This window comes from Colletotrichum fioriniae (assembly GCF_027942845.1).
Source record: "Colletotrichum fioriniae strain IMI 355084 chromosome Unknown scaffold_8, whole genome shotgun sequence".
NCBI classification, from domain to species: domain Eukaryota; kingdom Fungi; phylum Ascomycota; class Sordariomycetes; order Glomerellales; family Glomerellaceae; genus Colletotrichum; species Colletotrichum fioriniae.
This window is the reverse complement of record NW_027076844.1, coordinates 1,723,300-1,742,999: the sequence shown is the minus strand read 5'-3', so window position 1 is coordinate 1,742,999 and position 19,700 is coordinate 1,723,300. Positions and strand designations below refer to the sequence as shown.

General features: G+C 50.0%; 8 protein-coding genes across 8 annotated transcripts; 4 read left to right on the top strand and 4 right to left on the bottom strand.

Annotated features, from left to right (window-relative positions):
• Positions 1-632: 632 nt before the first annotated feature.
• On the bottom strand, positions 633-1,235 carry N0V96_007259 (uncharacterized protein; the record flags this gene model as incomplete). Its single annotated transcript, XM_053191394.1, has 1 exon — positions 633-1,235. One exon carries the CDS (start codon positions 1,233-1,235, stop codon positions 633-635), a length of 603 nt encoding a protein of 200 aa, XP_053050956.1.
• Positions 1,236-2,236: 1,001 nt separating this feature from the next.
• On the top strand, positions 2,237-2,858 carry N0V96_007258 (uncharacterized protein; the record flags this gene model as incomplete). Its single annotated transcript, XM_053191393.1, has 2 exons — positions 2,237-2,350; positions 2,478-2,858. The coding sequence occupies 2 exons, from the start codon at positions 2,237-2,239 to the stop codon at positions 2,856-2,858; spliced, it is 495 nt and encodes a 164-aa protein (XP_053050955.1).
• Positions 2,859-4,809: 1,951 nt separating this feature from the next.
• Positions 4,810-5,811, bottom strand: N0V96_007257 (uncharacterized protein; the record flags this gene model as incomplete). The annotated part of the gene is made up of 1 exon (XM_053191392.1): positions 4,810-5,811. The coding sequence occupies one exon, from the start codon at positions 5,809-5,811 to the stop codon at positions 4,810-4,812; it is 1,002 nt and encodes a 333-aa protein (XP_053050954.1).
• An 834-nt stretch (positions 5,812-6,645) lies between these two features.
• N0V96_007256 (uncharacterized protein) lies at positions 6,646-8,524 on the top strand (the record flags this gene model as incomplete). Its single annotated transcript, XM_053191391.2, has 2 exons — positions 6,646-6,649; positions 6,672-8,524. 2 exons carry the CDS (start codon positions 6,646-6,648, stop codon positions 8,522-8,524), a joined length of 1,857 nt encoding a protein of 618 aa, XP_053050953.2.
• A 318-nt stretch (positions 8,525-8,842) lies between these two features.
• Positions 8,843-10,615, bottom strand: N0V96_007255 (uncharacterized protein; the record flags this gene model as incomplete). Its single annotated transcript, XM_053191390.1, has 1 exon — positions 8,843-10,615. One exon carries the CDS (start codon positions 10,613-10,615, stop codon positions 8,843-8,845), a length of 1,773 nt encoding a protein of 590 aa, XP_053050952.1.
• A 1,630-nt stretch (positions 10,616-12,245) lies between these two features.
• On the bottom strand, positions 12,246-13,979 carry N0V96_007254 (uncharacterized protein; the record flags this gene model as incomplete). The annotated part of the gene is made up of 5 exons (XM_065757971.1): positions 12,246-12,607; positions 12,673-12,846; positions 13,266-13,519; positions 13,572-13,705; positions 13,794-13,979. 5 exons carry the CDS (start codon positions 13,977-13,979, stop codon positions 12,246-12,248), a joined length of 1,110 nt encoding a protein of 369 aa, XP_065613494.1.
• A 1,191-nt stretch (positions 13,980-15,170) lies between these two features.
• N0V96_007253 (uncharacterized protein) lies at positions 15,171-15,628 on the top strand (the record flags this gene model as incomplete). Its single annotated transcript, XM_053191387.1, has 2 exons — positions 15,171-15,363; positions 15,432-15,628. The coding sequence occupies 2 exons, from the start codon at positions 15,171-15,173 to the stop codon at positions 15,626-15,628; spliced, it is 390 nt and encodes a 129-aa protein (XP_053050949.1).
• Positions 15,629-16,468: 840 nt separating this feature from the next.
• On the top strand, positions 16,469-17,161 carry N0V96_007252 (uncharacterized protein; the record flags this gene model as incomplete). Its single annotated transcript, XM_065757970.1, has 3 exons — positions 16,469-16,476; positions 16,519-16,525; positions 16,589-17,161. 3 exons carry the CDS (start codon positions 16,469-16,471, stop codon positions 17,159-17,161), a joined length of 588 nt encoding a protein of 195 aa, XP_065613493.1.
• Positions 17,162-19,700: the final 2,539 nt, after the last annotated feature.

The following is a 19,700-nucleotide window of genomic DNA, read 5'->3' as shown; positions in this document are numbered from 1 at the left end:
AGACTTTATTCTTATGGGATGACGTGAGGAAAATTATTTTATCGGGTATGGGTATCTAGCCAAGCCTCGGAAAGTGATTTTGGAGCTCTATCAAGCATCATGGAAGTGAGATATCGCTGTTTAATTTCTCTAATTCACTGACGAAAGATCTCTTACGCAGAAAGTAGTTTATCGTCACTTTGGTAAAGTTTTTTTTGGGTGGCCGCTGATAATGATAATGCCTCAAGTGATGCCTCTTACTGGTAATAATTACATAGTTGGTTTCACGCACCATCAGAAAACGCTCCTAAGAACTATAGTTAACACAGACCATAGTTACCTTAGTTAAGCTACTACAAAGGTTTTTTTTATCGTAGATTGAACGAATGAAAGCTTCACCGAATGAGTCCAAAATGCGACACTTCAACTGACTCGGGCACGGAACCCGAGGCCGAACCCGGATCGAGGGTACATGTATGTAATGACACGGAGTTCTGAAACCAACGGTCCAATAAGCTTACAGTCAAGGCCGAAGCCGAGCCCGGGATGGTGTACTACCGGTCTTGCAGGAACCCCAAGCTAAACTCCTTGTGACAATGTGGCCATTGTTCTTCCACAAGTACAACAATCTCACCGGCTAAGTCAAGGTAATGTTACATGTTCGAAAAGTCCGGCAACCCGCGCGGGCCAATCTCGCGCCGCTTCTTTAACACTTTCTCGTCCCCGCCAGCGCGCAGGGCTCCAATCATCTCCTCGGCAACAAAATCTACACCAATCGGGTTCTCGGTAAACTCGTCGCTCATCATGAAAGCAGTGGCCTCCTCAACGGTATCAAAGTTATCGACCTGCGTTTCCAGCATGTTGCCGTCAGGATCCTTGTAGTAGATGCTAGTCGTAGGGCCGTGGTTGACACACCAAACAGGCTCGATGCCGCGGGTCTTGCGATGGCGATACGCTAGCAGCAAAGCCTCCAGAGTATCAAAGGAAAACGCGATGTGCTCGAGGCCGCAGCTCGCCGGGTTCTTGGCTGCCGTTCCTGGAACTTCGATTAAAGCGATACGGTGATGCTCGTTGTCATAAGTGATGAAAGATATCATCTCATTGCCGTAGGTGACGCTGCCCCCGAGAAACGTGGTGTAAAACTCAACCATGCGGGGGAGGTTGACGGTTCGTAGTACAACGTGGGCGAGACCCGATGGGCTGATGACCTTGCTAACTGGAGTATCGTAGTCGACAGCCTTGGAAGTTTGTGACATGCTTTCTTTCGAATCTTGCGATCTGTTTTGAAGTTTGACCCCAGGGCTCTCTGTATGGCTGATTCGAGGCGTGCTTTTAGGTGTTCGGAACTCTCGTTGAGATTGGAGATACATAACAAAGAGTTCAGACAAGTGGAAATTGTAGAAGGAAAATAGATGACATTTGTTTTCTCTTGTTAGGTACTTCGCAATGGGATTGTCGACGGCGGCACCACGTGATCAATCACTTTACCTTTAGGTAGTTGACGTCAAAGCATGCACTCCCCCAATCTCTTGATGACATATTTCCTTTAGACTTCTACCCCGAGCCCGATCCCGAGAGACGAAAGGGCGACGAAAGGCGAATGGACAAGCGCGTCTTCGCGTTTTGCTAGAACGCGACGAATCGCCGAGCCACAAGGTGCGTCATCTGACGCTGGCAGTATCCCTCTCTCAAGTCCAGCTCCTCATGCTCTATCCGCGAATGAAGATTTGCTTATCCTCAAATTCGCCACATCATGACTCCTCTCTTAGAGATTTATTTGGTCCCATCGCCGTATTAAATACTTTGTCATAACACTACTTTTCGAGTGATTCTTGACAAACCATGAGCTACGTTACGAACGCCACCGACTGGCTGTCTGGTTCCATTACCTCTCAGGGCAAAAGCCTTATCGCCACTTTCTACGAGCTCGCAGATTCTAAGGCTGAGGACTCAGGAAGTCGACTGGCCACCGAGGTATTCTCGAACGAGGCGATATTCATCAGTCCTAGCGGAACTTTTCGTGGAAATGCAGGTGAGATAAATCCTACATCCAAGATCCGGTCGCTTTGAAAGGTGTCTTCAAGTTTATTGGATCAAAAGCTCATTTGTGCTTTGCTCCACAGAGATATCAAAATGTAGAGAGGGTGCATGGTCTGTTGTGACGTTGAGGAGGCATAGTATCTCAAAAACATTCGCATCAATCGAAAGCAAGGATACGATCAGTAGGACCGAACTGGTCTTGCTTGGATCGGTCTATATGGACTTTGTGAATGGGAAGAGCCTTAACTCGCCGTTTGCCGCTCACATCATCATCGGCTCCTCAACTCTGGCCCTATCCGAGCCTCGTATCGACTTTATGGAGGTCTTTTCTGTAAGTGAGCAATTCTCTCATTGACGTCTTAGTAGTCTCAGATTAATCCGTTTCGCTGTAGGATAAGTCGCCACTGGCGGCGATACTGAGTACGAAATAGGTATTGAGGTCATTGCATGTGAGATAGTTGGGGTTGGACGACAATCAGGATGATGACCCGAGCTTCCCTGGCCGCCTTGCGCTGGAAGAGCTCGACAATAGTAAAAGGCCTCCCGACGTTCTCGTCATCCGCGAAGGTAATTCTACACGTCGGCCTACTTCTAAGGATCAGCACTACCAGAGGAACATGGAGGAACTGGAGTTCGCGTCACTACCAGTTATTCGGGAGACGGCAACATCGCCGGCCACGGCAGAAGCTGCCGCTACTCCGTCCACCACCAGCAGCTCCCCGGAGGCGAGCATCCAGGTGCCCGCGTCGCTGAGCTATGCTTTGGAGCTTGCCGCTGAGATCTCGGATGCTGTGAGATCTATCATCACGCCTGCTCCTAGACATTACCCTACCATGTAGATTCTATTCGCCGTTTTCGCATTCCATGGTCTCCATGGAATTGAAGTCCCTGTTGTTAACTTATCTTTTTGGATGTGAATTAGTTGACACTCATTTTCGCTTCGGTAGACCTCAATAGCGATGTAATAAGACAGGCGTTTTCGTTCTTTTTGGCTGGTTCCACTGCTACTAACGAGCGTCTCTCTTGCTACCTAAGTACTTTGTGCTACTTCTTCCTAGTCGCTATGGCAATCCCCCGGATTCCCTCAACTTGTGATTACTAGACTGTCATCCACAATCTCACCTTCTGCCGTTTGTCTCATTTGATACTGCCAGTAAGGTACTTACTAGCAGCATTATTGTTATTGCGAATCCGCAAGAAAGACAAAACAGGACGCAACGGGCATATGCAAGCATCTCTGTATTCACAGCTGGGCGGAGCTTATCCTGGCCAGAATGACTGGGATCTGCATGTAAAAGGGAAGAAGCCTTCGAAACCACCTGACCAATTGCGCGCTGCCGCCAAGTCCAAACAGTCAATCCACGTTTAGTATTTAAAGAACCTCACATTTCTCATCAGTTTGAAATATGCCAGGCATTGGCATCGCCAACAAGACCGCCGGTGATTGTGGACATGTCGACTGAAGCCTCCACATCGCAGGGACGAGAGTCCGATTCAACATACGACCGAGTGGCTATCATCGGAAGCATCAGGCAATAATGTAAACTCCTTTCCAAGATGGTCTCAATCAGACCTGATTACATTGCCTACCCCCCGGAAAGAGGCTGGGGCAACGACTTCGTCCCCCTCGAGAAGTTGCAACGCCTCGGCTTCAACGACGTGATGATTGACTTGGTACGGCGGCTTCCGAATATCATTATTTGCAGGCCTGTGTTTCCGTCCACTCAGACCATCGACTACTTTCAAAATGCTTTTCCTGGGTCCAAAGAAAAGTATCAACTCGAGGACTCCAATTCCGCTGGACTCTGGCCGTTGTCAGAAGGAAGGATTCCACCAATCATACTGCCACTGTCCAAACCGCTGGGCGGAGACACCCTAGCAACCTCGTGGTTGCTTGATACATATACCGGTAATTCATAGACAAGCCTTTAGTCGGTTTAGAAGTTCCTTTGTCTAGCCTTCCGGCATTGCAGGCGAGTTGACTGCTCACGATTCAAGACCGGAGGAGGAGATCCCAAAAGACGAACAGTGGCGCACAGCGAGATCCGTCTCCGCCGTCACGCATTTCGATGGTTTACGCGAAGACATAATCTCCCTCGAGTTGCTTCTGGTACCTGGTGATCCAAATGGCAGCGAATGGCAGGTGTGGCAACCGAAGTGGATGCGTACTTATCAGAAATTGACAGATGTAAGTATAGTCTATGTTAGTACGCGCGAGAGTATGTACACCGAAGTACTAAGTTGAGATACAGGAAGCCCAAGAAATCTAACGCACTTGTCACTGGCCAAATCTACCGAGATTGCAGCGTCAGAAATGTCGCAAGCTCCTATTTGCGATGCAAGATAGGCTCACAGCGGAAGAAAACAAAAAAACTACAGAGAAGTGCGGTTGCTTCCGAGACGTGAAGACGTTTTACTCTGTGGGATATCACCACGGTTTGGGCCGATCTGGACTGATTTTATTGAACTTTTTATTATGTTTTGGTGGTAAACACGGGATGGTAATACGGGTCCGGCTTGGGCTTGTCCCTTAGGCAATCCATCTTGCACCCAAGAACATACTTTCTTTTTTTTCTCTTTTCTTTTGGTGTTACCGGTCACATCTAGCACTTAGCCATGTGAATGATGTAGCGGGTCGGGTAGGTTGAAATGTCGTCAACATTGGTAACAAAAGAGTATCTGCCAAAATGCTGGTCATTCACCCGCTCATTATGACTCCATATCATACATAGTCAGACTGGCAAGGGCTCTTCCTTAAGTGCCGCCTGCATGAGCAATACATGTCATATTTCACTGTGTTCTCAACTCTCCAGCTCTTTGCTCACGCATGATTGCCATAATGACTTGGTCTTTAGCCCACCTCGGTAAGAAGATAGAGCTGACCTGCTGCAGCGCGTGGCCCCAATATCCAACGACTATACTATGCCCACGACCGCTTCGTGCCAAGGCAGCTCGGGCCATAGTCTGAGAATCGGGCGTAAACAGCGACGGAGCCTCCTTCAAATGCGAAACATCCGTGACTCTGCCGATCCGGACACCTAGCAACTCCACGTTGCTGCTACCATCGTCAAGTTTCAGCTCAAGACCCACGGCACGTGTCATAGTCATGAGGAACTGCTTGCTAGCGCTGTAAGACGCCAGTAAAGGGAATCCTACGTCTGCCATGGAGCTGATGTTCATCACCAGGGCTGGCGCATTCTGGCGGAGAACCGGTAAAAGCACTCTTGTAAGATGTAGTGGGAAGAGCGCATTCAGGCTGACGTTGCTGGCGATCCTGTCCGCTGAGCAGTCGACGAGAGGCGAGAAGACCGGGTTGGTCGGACCGCCTCCCGCATTGTTGATGACTACAGTAAGATGCAAATTGCGAAGTTCCGCTTGTATTAATGCAAAATCGAGAGGAGCTTGTGATAAATCGACGGGTTGAGGCGGCCGCTCAACCCCATTGTTGTTTACACCTGGCACGGCGCTCGCGTCTGCCACCAGTATGCGGAAAGACCTTGAGGGGAATTGTTTTCGGAACCCGGACGCAACGACAGTAAGCTTGGCATGGTTCCGTCCATGAAGTACGACATTGAACCCTTGTGTCGCCAATTCAGATGCAAAAGCGCGACCAATGCCGTCCGAAGCACCCGTCACAAGGGCCCAGGGCGCGTCGCCGTTCGGGGAGATGTGCGCATAACGGCTGAGTCTCGAAGGAAGGGTGTAGATGGCAATCCAGTTCACTGCTTTGAGGCCGGCAAGACTGAGCGTCAAGAGACCAACGATGTATATGATAGTTTGAATGTACGCCATTGAACGTGCGGGGGAGTTCGTGAGGTGTAAGATGTGACGTGATAGTGTCAGCATGCACGCACAAGAGTTTTGTGGAGTATGGGTTCCTGTCGCTTACCCCACGTAAGTGGACGAAAGTAAAAAAGACATTATGAAATGCCATAGACCGGAGAAATTCATTCGCCGCCTACCGCACTACATACGCCGCTCCCTTTGATCCTGCATTGCATCTGGAATAATCATGTACTTTCAGAACGGCAGGGATGATGCCCCTGCAGGGACTAGTAGATGCGTTGTGCCTGCGAGATCCTAGCACTCCGTGTAAGCTCGGATTTAGTACGGTATGCCATTAGATCCTGACTATGCCATCCGGGTACGAACGCATCGTAGAAAGCCCTAGTGGTACGTCCCATCCCATGGTGATATCCTGCGTGGAGAATACATGTAGTTTTCTGCAGCGCTTAGAGACGAGATCAAGGTACCACTTTTACACCACCTCTCAGCGGAATCCCTGTACGTTTCTGCAGCTCTCAAGGTGAAGTTGAATGTGGACTCATTATGGGGCCCCGTAAAAATGGAATTCAACGAGCTCCCTCGTCTTTGATAACTTGGCAGAAGGGGGGTACGAGCCCGGTTCTCGGGCGATCATCTACAGAAAGTACTCCATGCTAAGGGGATGAGATTAGCCAAGTTGCCGTCCCCGGGCATACTACATACGCTTGGCGATCGAACGTGGCCTTGGCTTTCGTTAAATAATCAGCCGCTCTGTGTGCGGCATCTCTCTGCGCTTGATTGTGTAACAAACTTTCTTAGGTGTCTGTTGGCTGGAACGATGAAAATCCAAATGATCCAAGCATGGGTTTTGATGGCATTGCCATTAGCCATGTCACAGATCACATCGACTGGCTTGACTCTCTTTTTGAACGGGATCCCATACTTCATCAGCCCCCACATCGCTGCGAATCTCTCGCTCCAATCTGATGTCCCCGGAGATGTCGATGGTGTTATGGATTTCGTTCCGGTTGCCGTCTTGCCAAATGCGAGCTGGGCAGACAATCTTTCCCAAATTTTCACCGCTTGGAAGGAGACCGACGACGTGTTTCAAACCGGATTCGCACGGCTGCTGCTCAATCAGACAAACAACTCGGACACATCGACAGCCGAAAATATCCACACTACCAATGAGATACATTCGGCAGTGGTGAGCTTTACAGCGAGGTCCAGCGTGCCGAAGGGGCCTTATTTTCTGCGCAAAGGCACCGGAGACCTACATCAAGCATACCGTCTTTACGACGACACTGCTGGCGCCTTCACCGAAGCCTTGCTGGGCAATAATGATGGCACTTTTCAAGTCTTGTCCGCAAAGATCCCTGGTTCAGCTACGTTCACCATCGGCGTGCCTTCTCGATTGTACTACGAGCCTTCAGATACAAAGCCACTGGCTGGTGTCCGAATTGCCGTTAAGGATATCTTCTCGCTAGCCGGAGTCAGACAGTCAAACGGAAACCGCGCATGGTATCATTTATACCCAGCCAATAACGTTACTGGAACGGCAATCGCGAGGCTAATCGAAGCCGGCGCCATTATCGTGGGCACTCAGAAGTTGTCCCAGTTTGCAACGAGCGAAGTTGCGACTGTCGATTGGGTTGACTACCATAGTCCTTTCAATCCTAGGGGAGATGGTTATCAAGATCCATCCTCTTCGAGCTCCGGCGCAGGTGCTTCTGTTGCTTCTTATGGCTGGCTTGACGCTGCCGTAGGAACTGATACGGGTGGCAGCATCCGTAGCCCTGCAGGCGTCAACGGCGTGTTTGGCAATAGAGCATCACACGGTGCTGTGAGTGCTGATCACATCATGCCGTTATCCGAGCCTCTGGATACTGTTGGCTTCCTTGTCCGAGACCCAAAGCTGTGGGATAAACTTCAGGCTGTCACATACGGCTCCAACTACACTTCTCTGGCGGAATTGAAGCCGAAGTATCCGACCAAGATCATGACGGTGTCGTACCCCAACTCCAGCACCGAGGCAGGTGTACTTCTTAATAGCTTCGCCACTGCACTGGCTAAGTTTGTGGGCGGCAATGTGAGCACTCTGAACGTGGCACAGCGCTGGGGCACACGCGAAACCAACCCCAACGCCGAACTCAACTTCACCGAGACTTTCAACATCACTTACCCAGTTCTTACTGGGAAGGGTCAAGACGATGCAGTGGTTCAGCCATTATTTGCAGATTATGCCAAACAATTCGACGGTCGTCAGCCGTTTATCAACCCATCCCCACTGGCACGATGGGCCTGGGCTGCCAACTACTCCTGGGATGAGGCCATGCAGAACAAGACGATGTTCATGAACTGGTTCAACGATCAGATCCTACCTCCGGTCAACAACACCCTGCAATGCTCATCCGGGCTCATTCTATATGCCGGCAAGCTTGGGACGCAGTCTCCAAGGAACCGATACGACATAGCACCGCCAGCGCCTTTTACTGGCTTTTCAGCGGCCCGAATGTCTGTCTTTTCCGGATGCCCTGACTTAATCTATCCAGTGGGTGAGGTCTCTAGCTTCAGCGCTCAGACCAACCATGATGAGAAGCTGCCAGTGGCGGTCGGCATACTGGCAGCAAGAGGTTGTGACGGACTTCTGACTAGGCTAGCGACCGATCTGATGAGTGAAGGTATATTGAAAACGCCGGAGGTTGGTGGTAGTCTGAGTGGTGGCCCAATTCTTACGTAGACGAATTGAATAGGTGCTTGATTCTTCCCAATCATGATCTAGATCTACTCTCTCAACTTTCTCTAGTAGGGTAATAGTTTTGTCCATTGTTGTCACAAAAACGTGAGACCGTATCACATGGATTATTTTCAAAGTGTCACATGTTGCAATGGTTGTTGAGTTGAATATCATTACGTCGGCAGGATCCAACAGGCCTTACGCTTCTATCTGGACTATCTCAAATCATCGCCGCCGGCTCTTTCTCTCATAGACATTCCTACAGCAGATAACTTTTGACCCACGACTTCTTGAATCTTCCTACATTGAGGTGCCTGTATTCTACTCCATATCGATCCATCGTCCCATCCACCGTTGGTTCAGCTGCTTGGCCTCTTCGACTAAACCAATCTCAAGCAATAGTTGAACGGCACCACGAACGGCAGAGTAAAGCGAGGAGCTGATCCACGCATGCGTGGGCGCCGTATGCTCGCCGAGGACAACAATATTCGACTCGGTTTGGTGGTATGCCGGAATGTACAACGCATGCTGAGCTACATCCGGTCGCGTCCAGGCAGTGGCAATGAAGGGCTCGTCCAGCCAGCACAAACGCTCATAGACGCCCGTGTATAGCTCCCGTACTTGCTCGCCATGTAATGAAGCAATAGCGTCGAGGACCATACCGACGTGTTGTTCCTCGCTGAGGCTGGCGAAGCGGCTGCTCCAATCGCCTCCACGATAGTGCAAAATAAGACCTGGGCGCCCCGACTCGTTGTGTCCGTACACTGGGTAGTAGAGAGCGCCAACAGCTGCATCAGGAGGCGTCGAGTAACCACCGAATATGGGACGATCACCCTTCTCCCAGAAACGTTCGCTAAAGAGCAGTCCGACTTTACAGGCGTCCTTGAAGCGGAGACCGCGTTCGGCCATCGCTCGCGACAGTGTGGGCGAGAAAGATGGAAGACGCATCATTCGCGTCATGGTGAAAGGGACTGCGAGCATCGTGAAATCATAGGTTTTGCTCTGTTGAGGTCCTGGCTTTGTCTGGCTTCTGTTAGAATCAACATCAACCCAGGAGACCTTCGTGCCGGTGACCATGTTCTGGTCATCTTTGATAGCCTCAATAGCCCGGACCTGACGGTTCAGGATGAGGCGGTCTTGAACGTGTGGTAAGAAAGCATTAGAGAAGCGGCTAAAGCCGCCCTCGACACATCGCCACTCTGTTTCGCCCAAGGTGCCCTTGCTGCCATCCTGCGCCAAGTTCGAGTTGTGATGCATTTCGTCCCAGAAGACGTCGTAATCAGTAGCACCATGAATGGCATCTACCACCTCGGCGCTCGCATTCCAAACATTGCGCATCATGCTCTGTTGACTAACATCGTCGAGGCCTCTCTTCATCGTGCGCCCATGTACTCTCCATACGTCTCTTTGGATCTCTCTGAGTGTTTCTTCGTTGAGCAAAATCTCGCTCATCTTTGCTTTGACGTCCTTGTACTCCTGTGTATTCATTGGTGCCGGCCTTCCAAGGCTGGAATTCGCAGCAATATCGGCACGGGTAGGGATGCTGCCGTCGGGATGTCTGCCAGTGCCCAACGCCAGCAACTCATTGGGCGAGTGCTGGATCCAGGGGATGAAGCTGATGTTCAGGTCGGTGTGACTATCTTGGTTCATCTCATTGAGCCAATCTGCCAGCTGAAACGTCATGGCATGATCAGAGTATTCGAGGGTCGCATTATCACTCTTGTACTTGATCTTGTAGGGAAGACGCATGGGGCCCATTTCTGCCCATTCTTGGGTGTCTCCAACGTAAATAGTCCGCAAGCGTCCACCAATCTGGTGACTGGCCTCGAGTATCTCCCAATTGTGTACACCCACGCTATCGAGCATGAGGGCCGTGGCTAGGCCTGTGATACCCGCTCCAACGATGGCGATGGTGGTGTTCTTGGCTTGCTCGACATCTTCAAGGCCAGAGGTAGCATTGATGGCGGCAACTTCCTCAAACCAAGCGCCCAGCGCGTCAAAGTCTTTCAACAGTGGCCGTTGGGAGTCGGCGGCTGCAAAGTTTGAGCCGGCATATAGGGCAGCCAGTATGACTGAGCCTCTGTGGAGGATCATCTTGGGCAATGACTGGACTGATGGATAGAGAATTGTGATGTTTGCGTATGGACAATTTCTGTGAGTCCGGGACCCTGAAGACTTGGAAGGACGACAACACCGATTCTTTAGATTCTTAATAGGACTTCAATTGATTATAACTCCACTGTGATGACGTGGAACTGAGTGCATCTACAACATTTTCACCGCGCATATTGACACGTACATGAGATTGGTGACATGGAATGGAAAATTTTGACCGCACAGTTGCAACCCGAGCTCAAAGTTACCTCCGAGTTCAAGTCGGAAATTCACTGTGACTGAGTGATTAAAATTGTTGCATGCGGTATTAGTCGTCGAAATTTCATGAGGTGATAGTTGGAGATGAACCTTGATGCCACGATCCTGCCTACTTACGGTACCTTGGGACTAGAGTACTGATGAATACTTACAGACTAGGTACTTGCGTTGGCCCACTTGGGCGTTCCAACGGCCGGAACAGCGTTACATTGCATGTTCTACACAAGGAAAATGCTCGGATTCGGGTTGCACTGCAGAAACGTCTCGCCGCCTCGGACAGTCGGACTACTTCGGAGATACTACATGGCGTGTATTTAGTCAACCTTGGTACCCCGGGAAGATTTAGGTTTGAGGTCCGCGGAGTGCATTAGGCTGATGTAGCACATGGCGGCTAGAATGCTTATCAATCTAATCACACATCAACAAGGATCTTGTGTCAGCAGCTTTGGGCACAGTGAAGATTTCTGGGTCTTTTTGTGGTCACCAATCAGGGCCAGGTTTTGCCTCATCAACATTGATTTTACCGTGACATGATGTAGGGAGCAGACGGCGGGATATGGCTTCATGTTCAGCAATGGTGCCAGATGCTAGACATGTTCTTCCAGCTTACCCCTCCCCCAAACAGGCAGACGCAAAGTACTTGAACCTCTACCAAACTTCTGTCACTGAAGCCTTCCTACGGACCGCCCTGGACATTGTTGAAGAGATGGCAAAATCTTGGCCACCCCCGCTCATAATCATGGAGACTTCTCTGCGTTTCCTTTGGGTTGCGCTTGATGGCCCTCCTCTTTCAATTTGTGGTCGTCGGGGCGGGCCAAGTCAATGTGTGGCATCAACAACCATGCAAAGAAGAAACCTGCTGCTGCCAAGCCAGAACCAAGCTCAAAAATAACCTTGAAAGACCGTTGGTACGCAGGTGCAAGAACGTTGCGGATACGTTGCGCGTCTTCATCGGAAAGTGATGATAAGTATTGCTGTGGGTTACTGAGAAGGGAATCTCGTCGTTCTGCGTTTAAGTCCAGACCATTGACAGAGTTTTTGACAATATTGTTTCTTGGAAATGTCAGTCCATCGCCTGATACAGCAGGTCGTGCATGCCTCTGGGAAGATGACCTACAAAATTGTGCCGCAAATGGCAAGTCCGAATGTGGCCCCCAAGTTCCTAACAAAGCTGTGTCACCGGAGTCAGTCGCACCGTTACATCTTCAGTCAACAGCCAAGAGATGACATACTTGCGGAAGGATGTGACAACGGCCATGTCCTTTCTTGGGACGCCCGCTTGAATGGCTACTAAGGCACTGTCGATGACCGCATCAGTAAACGACGTAGTCATCGGGCGAGGCCTAGATGCTTACGGCTGAAGAGTGTTTCCGACGCCCACTCCAATGAGCAGGGAATAGCCGATCTGCCTTCCCAGGCCGGAACTCTCGTTGAGAGTGGACATGAGACCCAGACCTACCGACCAGCAGAGCCAGCCAAACAAGATGCACTCGCGGTACCGTCCCACCCAGTGGACTATAAGCCCAGAGAGAGTACTACTCGCGGTCTGAACCAGGGTGATTGGAAGTAACATGACACCAGATCTAGTGGCCCCATAGTTGTAGACGAGCTGGTAGAAAGTGGGAATGTAGTAGACCTGAACGACAAAGTTCCAGCCGTTTATGGCCATGGTGATGCATGCACCAATGGTCATCCGAGCGCGAAAGATGTCCACTATGCAAGCCCGAAGGGTATGAGTTAGTTCTATAGATGTGACGAGGGATGGCGTGGGATCTTACAAGGCACAAGCGGGTATCTCGGTCCTTTCCACTGCCACAAGACAAAGACGACGCAGACGAAAGCACCGACGAGAAGGGTACTGAGGACCGCTGCAGAAGCCCAGGGGTATTCGCCACCGCCCCAGGTTAAACCGAGCATCAAGCTGGTGGTGCCAGCCAATGCAAGCAAGATACCTATGAAATCGATGGCTTTTGTCTTTCTATGTTGAGATGCGTTTGGTCAGCCTGTGTGGGGTGGGTTAACAAGGAGATGTTTTACACTTTCCAGTCCCCTTCGACCTTTCTGAGGGGCATGAAGAACAATGCGCATCCCGCAGATAGCGCCGTTAATGGCAGATTGAGGCGGAAGATCCAGCGCCATGAGTCGCCTCCTTTGGAGGATAGAGTGCCGCCGATGACGGGGCCTATTCCGTTGGCCAACGCAGTGACGGCGCCCTAAAGAAGCCGAGGTATTAGCAGGACAGGGGCGGCTGCAGGGGATGGGGGCGTGAGCGTTCATCTATCCGGCCAGAAAGGAATATCTGATCAAATCTGATATTCTGGCAGGGAAGAGAGTCTCTGGCGGAGGTAGAAAAGTGACCGGCGGGAGAAACTTGCCAGAATACCCTGATATTTCCCCCTCTCGCGAAGAGGCACTACATCGCTGACGATCATCTGCGCAACTGTCATGAGTCCGCCACCGCCAAGTCCCGTGAAACAACGGAAAATGATGAGCTGTGTAGCTGTCTGGGCCAGGGAGGATGCAAGCGACCCAAGGCCAAAAATCGCCAGCCCGACCATCAGGATGACCTTCCGCGACCATATGTCCGAGAGGCGGCCGTACAAGAGTTGCCCGACTGTGGATGTTCTATGCAGACGTATGGGTTAGGAAGAGTCGTCATTAGACAAACAAAACGTACATGAAATAGCCATTAGCGAGCCAAGATAGCTGTTGTCCTGCATGAAGGTAATTGCCAACAATAGACAAGCTAGCTGCCAGGGTGGTCTGGTCCATGAGTGCTACGAGATCCACGCTGGCGCATGCTAGAAAAATCTGTTCTTGTGAGTATGTATCACTTCATCACATCGGGGGATAAAATCAAGGTTGAAGATTGAAAATCCTTTGGGGCGGGGCAACTTACCGTGATGACCTTGACTTTGGACACGTAATTTGTCTGTTCGTTGAACATATGCGTCTCTGCTTTCTTGTCCGTGGGCGTTGGCGATTCTGGCACAGTCTCTGGCGTATTGGAGCTTTCGGGATTGCTAACATTGATGTCCACAGCCTCCCGAGCGCTGCGATCCGCTGATTTGGTGTTCTTGAACATCGCTAGAAAAGGATAGGTGGTAAGATGCGCGGAATCCGGGCGAAAGATGCTTTAGAAATTCGTGTCTACTCATCCATTGACTCTCTAGGTACTTGTGTCTGTAACGACATCTGGGAGTAAATTATACCCCGAAGATTTCCTAGAGACCAACGTCAAATTCTTTTGAAAGCTTCAAATGACGTGGCAGAACACTCTGAACCTCTTGGCAGATGGTTCTGTTAATTGGTAGCACAGCACTCCGCAGTCGTATGCGCAGCATTGCGAATTTAGTGGCCAGGGTCAGTGGAGTAGCAAATTATTTGGTAATGACGTTGCGCTGGAATTGCCGGGTTTTCCTTTTTGAGTTTGCTAAAATTCTTTACCGCTGTTCATCGGTCTTGTTGCCCTGAACAGTTCAATAGATCGTGCAGTTCCGCGCGCCATCCACCGTGAGAGTCGGGATGCCTAGTGGGATGCGGCCTTCACTGACAGGTATATCGGTCGATGCCAGGTCTTTGCTCTATAAATCCACACCCTCAAGACTTTGGTAGTTCCATGGGACGGGCCTTCAAGGTTACATGATGCAGATCATCACGCAGAACAAGCAATGTCAGGTCGCACTCGGACAAAAGAGGATCCATTCGGTGTTATCGGACCTGGCCGTCACAACGTCTATAGGTTGCAAGGTAATGTGGGGTGTCAATTCGAGACCGGGGTATGCATTTCGCGATCCCTTCGTTGACAATATCGTCGTGTAAGTATGGAAAGCTTCAAAACAAACCTCTCATAGCTAACTTTCTGTCAGTTGAGTCATGACTGATCCAGTGAGCCATTTGTTTGGTGTGATCGATTTCTGACGGCAAAAATCACTCGTGACTTCTCTTGCCCCCCTGTCGCGTCCGATGGACAGGTGTAGAGTATAGACGTGATGTAATATCGCCAGGCCCGTAAGCGGTCGAATGGTTCAGACTGGTCATTTATCGTTATGGTTGGGTATTAAGTCCAGCCCGGATTATGCGACAATATCATGGCTCGTTGCTATACTTCAATACTTCAGACGAACTGCCCTAAAATATAACATCATTCCTACGAGGGCACCAGGTTCATCGACTATCATTCCTCCAGCTAAATGTTTCCCAAGCTCTACATTTCCTAACAGAATCTCCTACTAGTAACATATCGTTTCCTTCTTTCTGTATCGACAACCTCGATATGCAGTCACGAAACAATCTCAACGTTTATAAGGGCCCTGACTCTGTCAAGGACTACTTCAATCCTGACAGAGCACCACCATTGCCTCTTGTGGAGCTTCCCAACTCCCTCAATCCTTACCGACAAGATGGCGTCCGCATCTACGCCAAGATGATGACAATGCACCCAGCAAACAACGTCAAATCTATGCCAGGTAATCAATTCGAGAAGACCTTTTCACCAAAGCCGGAATTTGAAGTGCTAAATTGTCGTTCAATAAAGCTCTCAACCTCCTGGAGCATGGAGTTGCGCCCGATAAGACCAAGACGGTCGTTGAGTACAGCTCGGGTTCAACAGTCATTTCCATGGCTTTGATGTCTCGCGTCCTCTACGACTTGGTAGATGTACACGCTTTCCTAAGCAATAAGACTACAGCAGCAAAGTTGAAGTTGATGCAATTCTTTGGTCTTAACATGTAAGTTGAATAGCTGCGGCTTGATTTCGTCCCTTCATGCGCACCATAACTATGCTGAATATGGTCTTGTCACAGCACTTTATTCGGCGGTCCGTCCCAACCCGAACCGAACGATGAGCGTGGCGGAATTCGAGCTGCATACCGTTGGGCACAGGAATCTGAATCAGTTGTCAACCCGGACCAGTATAACAACGATCTGGTGATAATTCTTGCCAAAAGTCACATTGTGGATTATTCACAGCTGCTAACCAAGCCTTCTAGAACTGGCAATCTCATATGCGATGGACGGGCCCGCAGATTCTGGAACAACTCCCAGAAATAAACCTCATTTGCGCAGGAATGGGAACGTCTGGTATTACATCCCATCTTCCAGAGCTTTCAGTTTTCTTTGACTTCACAACTCTAACACGATGGCGTACAGGTACAATGTCAGGCTTGGGGAGCTTCTTCAAGGACAAGAGCCCGTCGGTGTTTCGTTTGGGGTAAGAAATCCACTGGCTCCAGGGCCAGCTTCACAATGCCTTCTAACAGCATCCACAGCGTGTGCACTGCTGCGGGCGACAGAGTTCCAGGTCCACGGTCCCTTGCTCTACTAGCTCCAGTCAACTTTCCCTGGAAGTCAGCTGTGGATCACATCGAGGAGGTCGCATCCCACCCCTCATACTCGCTTTCGTTAGACCTTTGCCGGAACGGCATTGTTTGCGGCCCCTCCTCCGGATTTAATCTCCAAGGACTTTATCAATTCATTGAGAAAAGAAAGAAGGAAGGGACGTTGAGTGAGCTTGCAGGGGAAGACGGCCTGATTCATTGCGTCACTTTGTGTTGCGATCTCCCGTACCAATACATGGATGAGTATTTTGCCAAACTGGAAGCTGAGCAGTTTCCTCCGATCAGAAACTCGGTATGTAGCTGGCACTCATCACACCCGCGGTATGCTACATCTCGCTAATACTGCAACGCCTAGGAACTGAGTGACGTCGACCTATACCGATACGACTCGGCCTGGGAGAAGGATCCTCTTGTGGCCCTAAACGATTTCTACCGTCTGGACAAGGTTCTCACCAGAGACCTCCTTTTCTTCTTGTCCAAAAGACGTTCTGATGAACGGCAAGGCTGGGAAAGAATCATAGCTCCGTCGCCAGACACTATCGTGGTTGACTTGCGCCAACCTGAGGACTTCGAGCAGTTCAGTCTGCCCGGATCTGTGAACTTCCCGCTTATTCAGTCAGACACTCCGAGCCCCTTCTCAGATCCAAAGGTGTTGGCATCGCTTTGGCGGGAGCTTGAGGCCAAGCTTAGCTCTGAGAACGAAGACATCTGCTCTCAGCTCCGGAACAAGCTTTCACTCATCATTTGCTATGATGGAGACTCTGCCCGCGTTGCCACCAGTGTTCTACGCGCGAAGGGATACGCCGCAGACAGTATGAACGGCGGGATTCGGGCCATGCGCAAGGTGGCCTTGCAGTTGGAGGATCCCTGCGGGGTGCCCAACTTTCCAGCTCATCATGGGCAGTCTGTGGGGTCTGTTTCCCACTAGGAGGTACATGTAATACTCAAGATAGATCTGAGGCTACGTGCAACGTACCAGTAACACATCGTACTAAGTAAGGATGTTTTAGTGAACACTTGTGTCAGGTTTCTGTGCCGTTCTCTTGCCTTCATTTGCTGTGGGTGGCTCCCACTTTGACGATCCTACATGCTTGGTCACCGAGAATGGAGATGTACGCGTATATACCAAAATCAGACTTCTCCTCTGTTCAATCAGCGACCTTAACCAACTTGTGAATGAGGTAGTAAGTAAGCTTATTTCGTAAGAGGGGTGGGAAGTGTATGTCATGAAGTCGGCAAGGTTACTTCGGTTAAAAGGCTGAGGCGCACGCTAAGAGCTACCAAGGCTTTTTAAGCGTATGCCATTACGGCGGCGCATGCTTCTTCTTTGATGCAAACGTGGAGTATCCGAAGACCCGGAGGGTTACAGCGTGGGGATCGCGTATGCAGTACCCATGAACCATGCTCGTCCAATCTAATCACGTCGAAGTACCTTACATGCATCTTATCAATCAATCAATCTGATTACACGCCTGTCGATGGCCTTCTGCCTGGCCAACAACCTAACCTAACAGAGAGACAGCTGCGAGCTCAGGTCGGCCGAGCAACTTTTGCTCGGCAACCGAGCTATCTCCTGGCGGAAAGTGAGCAGATGTCTCATTTGCCTGCCATTTTCAGTCCAATGTTGTCGATCCACGGAGAATGATTATACGAGCCATCCGTTTGCGCCCTGTTTGTTGGCGGCGATTGCATCTGGCGGCACTACGAATCGTTGAACTCATTGAATATTCTCATAGCGACCCAAGCTTTCAACGTCAGCCAGTGGCATACAACGTGTCACTGGTCAGGTTCAATGAACGATTTAGTCACCCCCACGACGCGAGCTGCTAAATTCCCGGTGGGACGCTTTCCGGCCCCAAAAGAGATACAACTTGTGCACTCAACGCAGCTTCAACCATTAACACAGCAATAAACTGAGTCAACTTCTAAGACCTCGCCCTTAATTAACTGAACTTCAAGATCAGAATCAATCAATCAAGTTATTCAAATTCATGGACCTTTCGATCATGTTTCGGGGGGTTAAAACAATGATACGTTCTATCAGAAAGAAATTACGCTGATAGCGCCCTTTGTTCTTTTCAAGGTTAAATAACTTAATTGAGTCACCTGGTTGGTTATTGAAAAAACGTTCTCAATCTTTCCAATTTTGAGGCGACTGCTGGGTTGATTGCGTTAAGTACAGCGCTGTGTTTAATCCTGCCTGCAACTTTGATTGAGATCAGGCCTAGGTCGTCATACACTGGGCGTGATTGATCCCTGGGGGAAGGTAGACCATACTCGGCTTCAGAGTGGCGAGGCCGATCTTGCGAGTTTGCGTCGAACCAAGATTAATTTGCGATCGCTATCCCTCAATTCATGAGTTTAACGCTTGCTACATGCTGGATTCTCGTAAACCCTTTTTGTACCCCAATCTTCACGCAAAAGCCACATAAAGGTATCTGAGCGTCAAGAAAGAGAGTCGCTTGGACCCTGTTGTAGTACATCTGTGCTATAATAGAAAGCCAAAGCCACTTGAGCATACAGAAAATTTCGTGCAGAAGGCGATCGTCCCATGAAAGTTGCCACTTGGATCGAGAGATTATGAATGCATCGAGCAGGAATCGGCGGAAGACCATTCCCGTGCCTACTTTCACACCACATCGATACAGGACTAACCCTTCCAATCTTCGACTTCAAAAACTTTTCACCGCGGACTTACCCAGGCAGCGGAAAATACAACAGCACTGCAACGTAGGATGGAGGTCAGTCCAAAATCAGTAAATGTTGCCGACGATATCGTTGTAATCTTTGGACACCGTGTAACACGGAGAAACACGTCAGATGGAGCAGCTTCCTGAAAGAAGCCGACTGAGCTGCCACTTATGCTCGTGTCAGTAAGTCGGACAGCTGCTATTGCTTCCGGGATCGAAGTTAGAACCGTGGCATTGCTATTGCATATGTTCACATATGCGCACAGGCTGTGCGCCAGGGTCGATGTACCTCGGTGTTCAAAGATACGATCATACCAGGCCTTGGATGGATCAAAAAGATCTTAAGTCTTATTACAACACAGTCCAGAAATCCCGCTTCTCATTTCCGTATCCGATCACAACGAAACCGGTGCTTTCGACCTATCCATGCACAGGATTGCAGTCGTCCATCTGACCAGAGCGTAAAGCAGCAGCCCCACACGCGCCGTTGGATCTTTTCGCAACTGCTCGGCTTTCCGAACTCATGCGGAAATACGAGGTTTTAGTATGCCAATCCCAGGGGCTCCCGCTCATAATCACCACCCCAGTGTGCAAAGCTCCTCCTTCTGGCTCGGATAGATTGGCGGACTGAGGTTGCGACAGTCTCTACAAACTGTCATTCATGTTTCGTCACCCTCACTCCCGGAAGTGAGTTGCTAGCATGATTTCTTCTGCAAGAACTTTCCAGGGCCCTGAGCTGCCAGACCACCCGAGCAGCCTACGAACCAGGAATACACT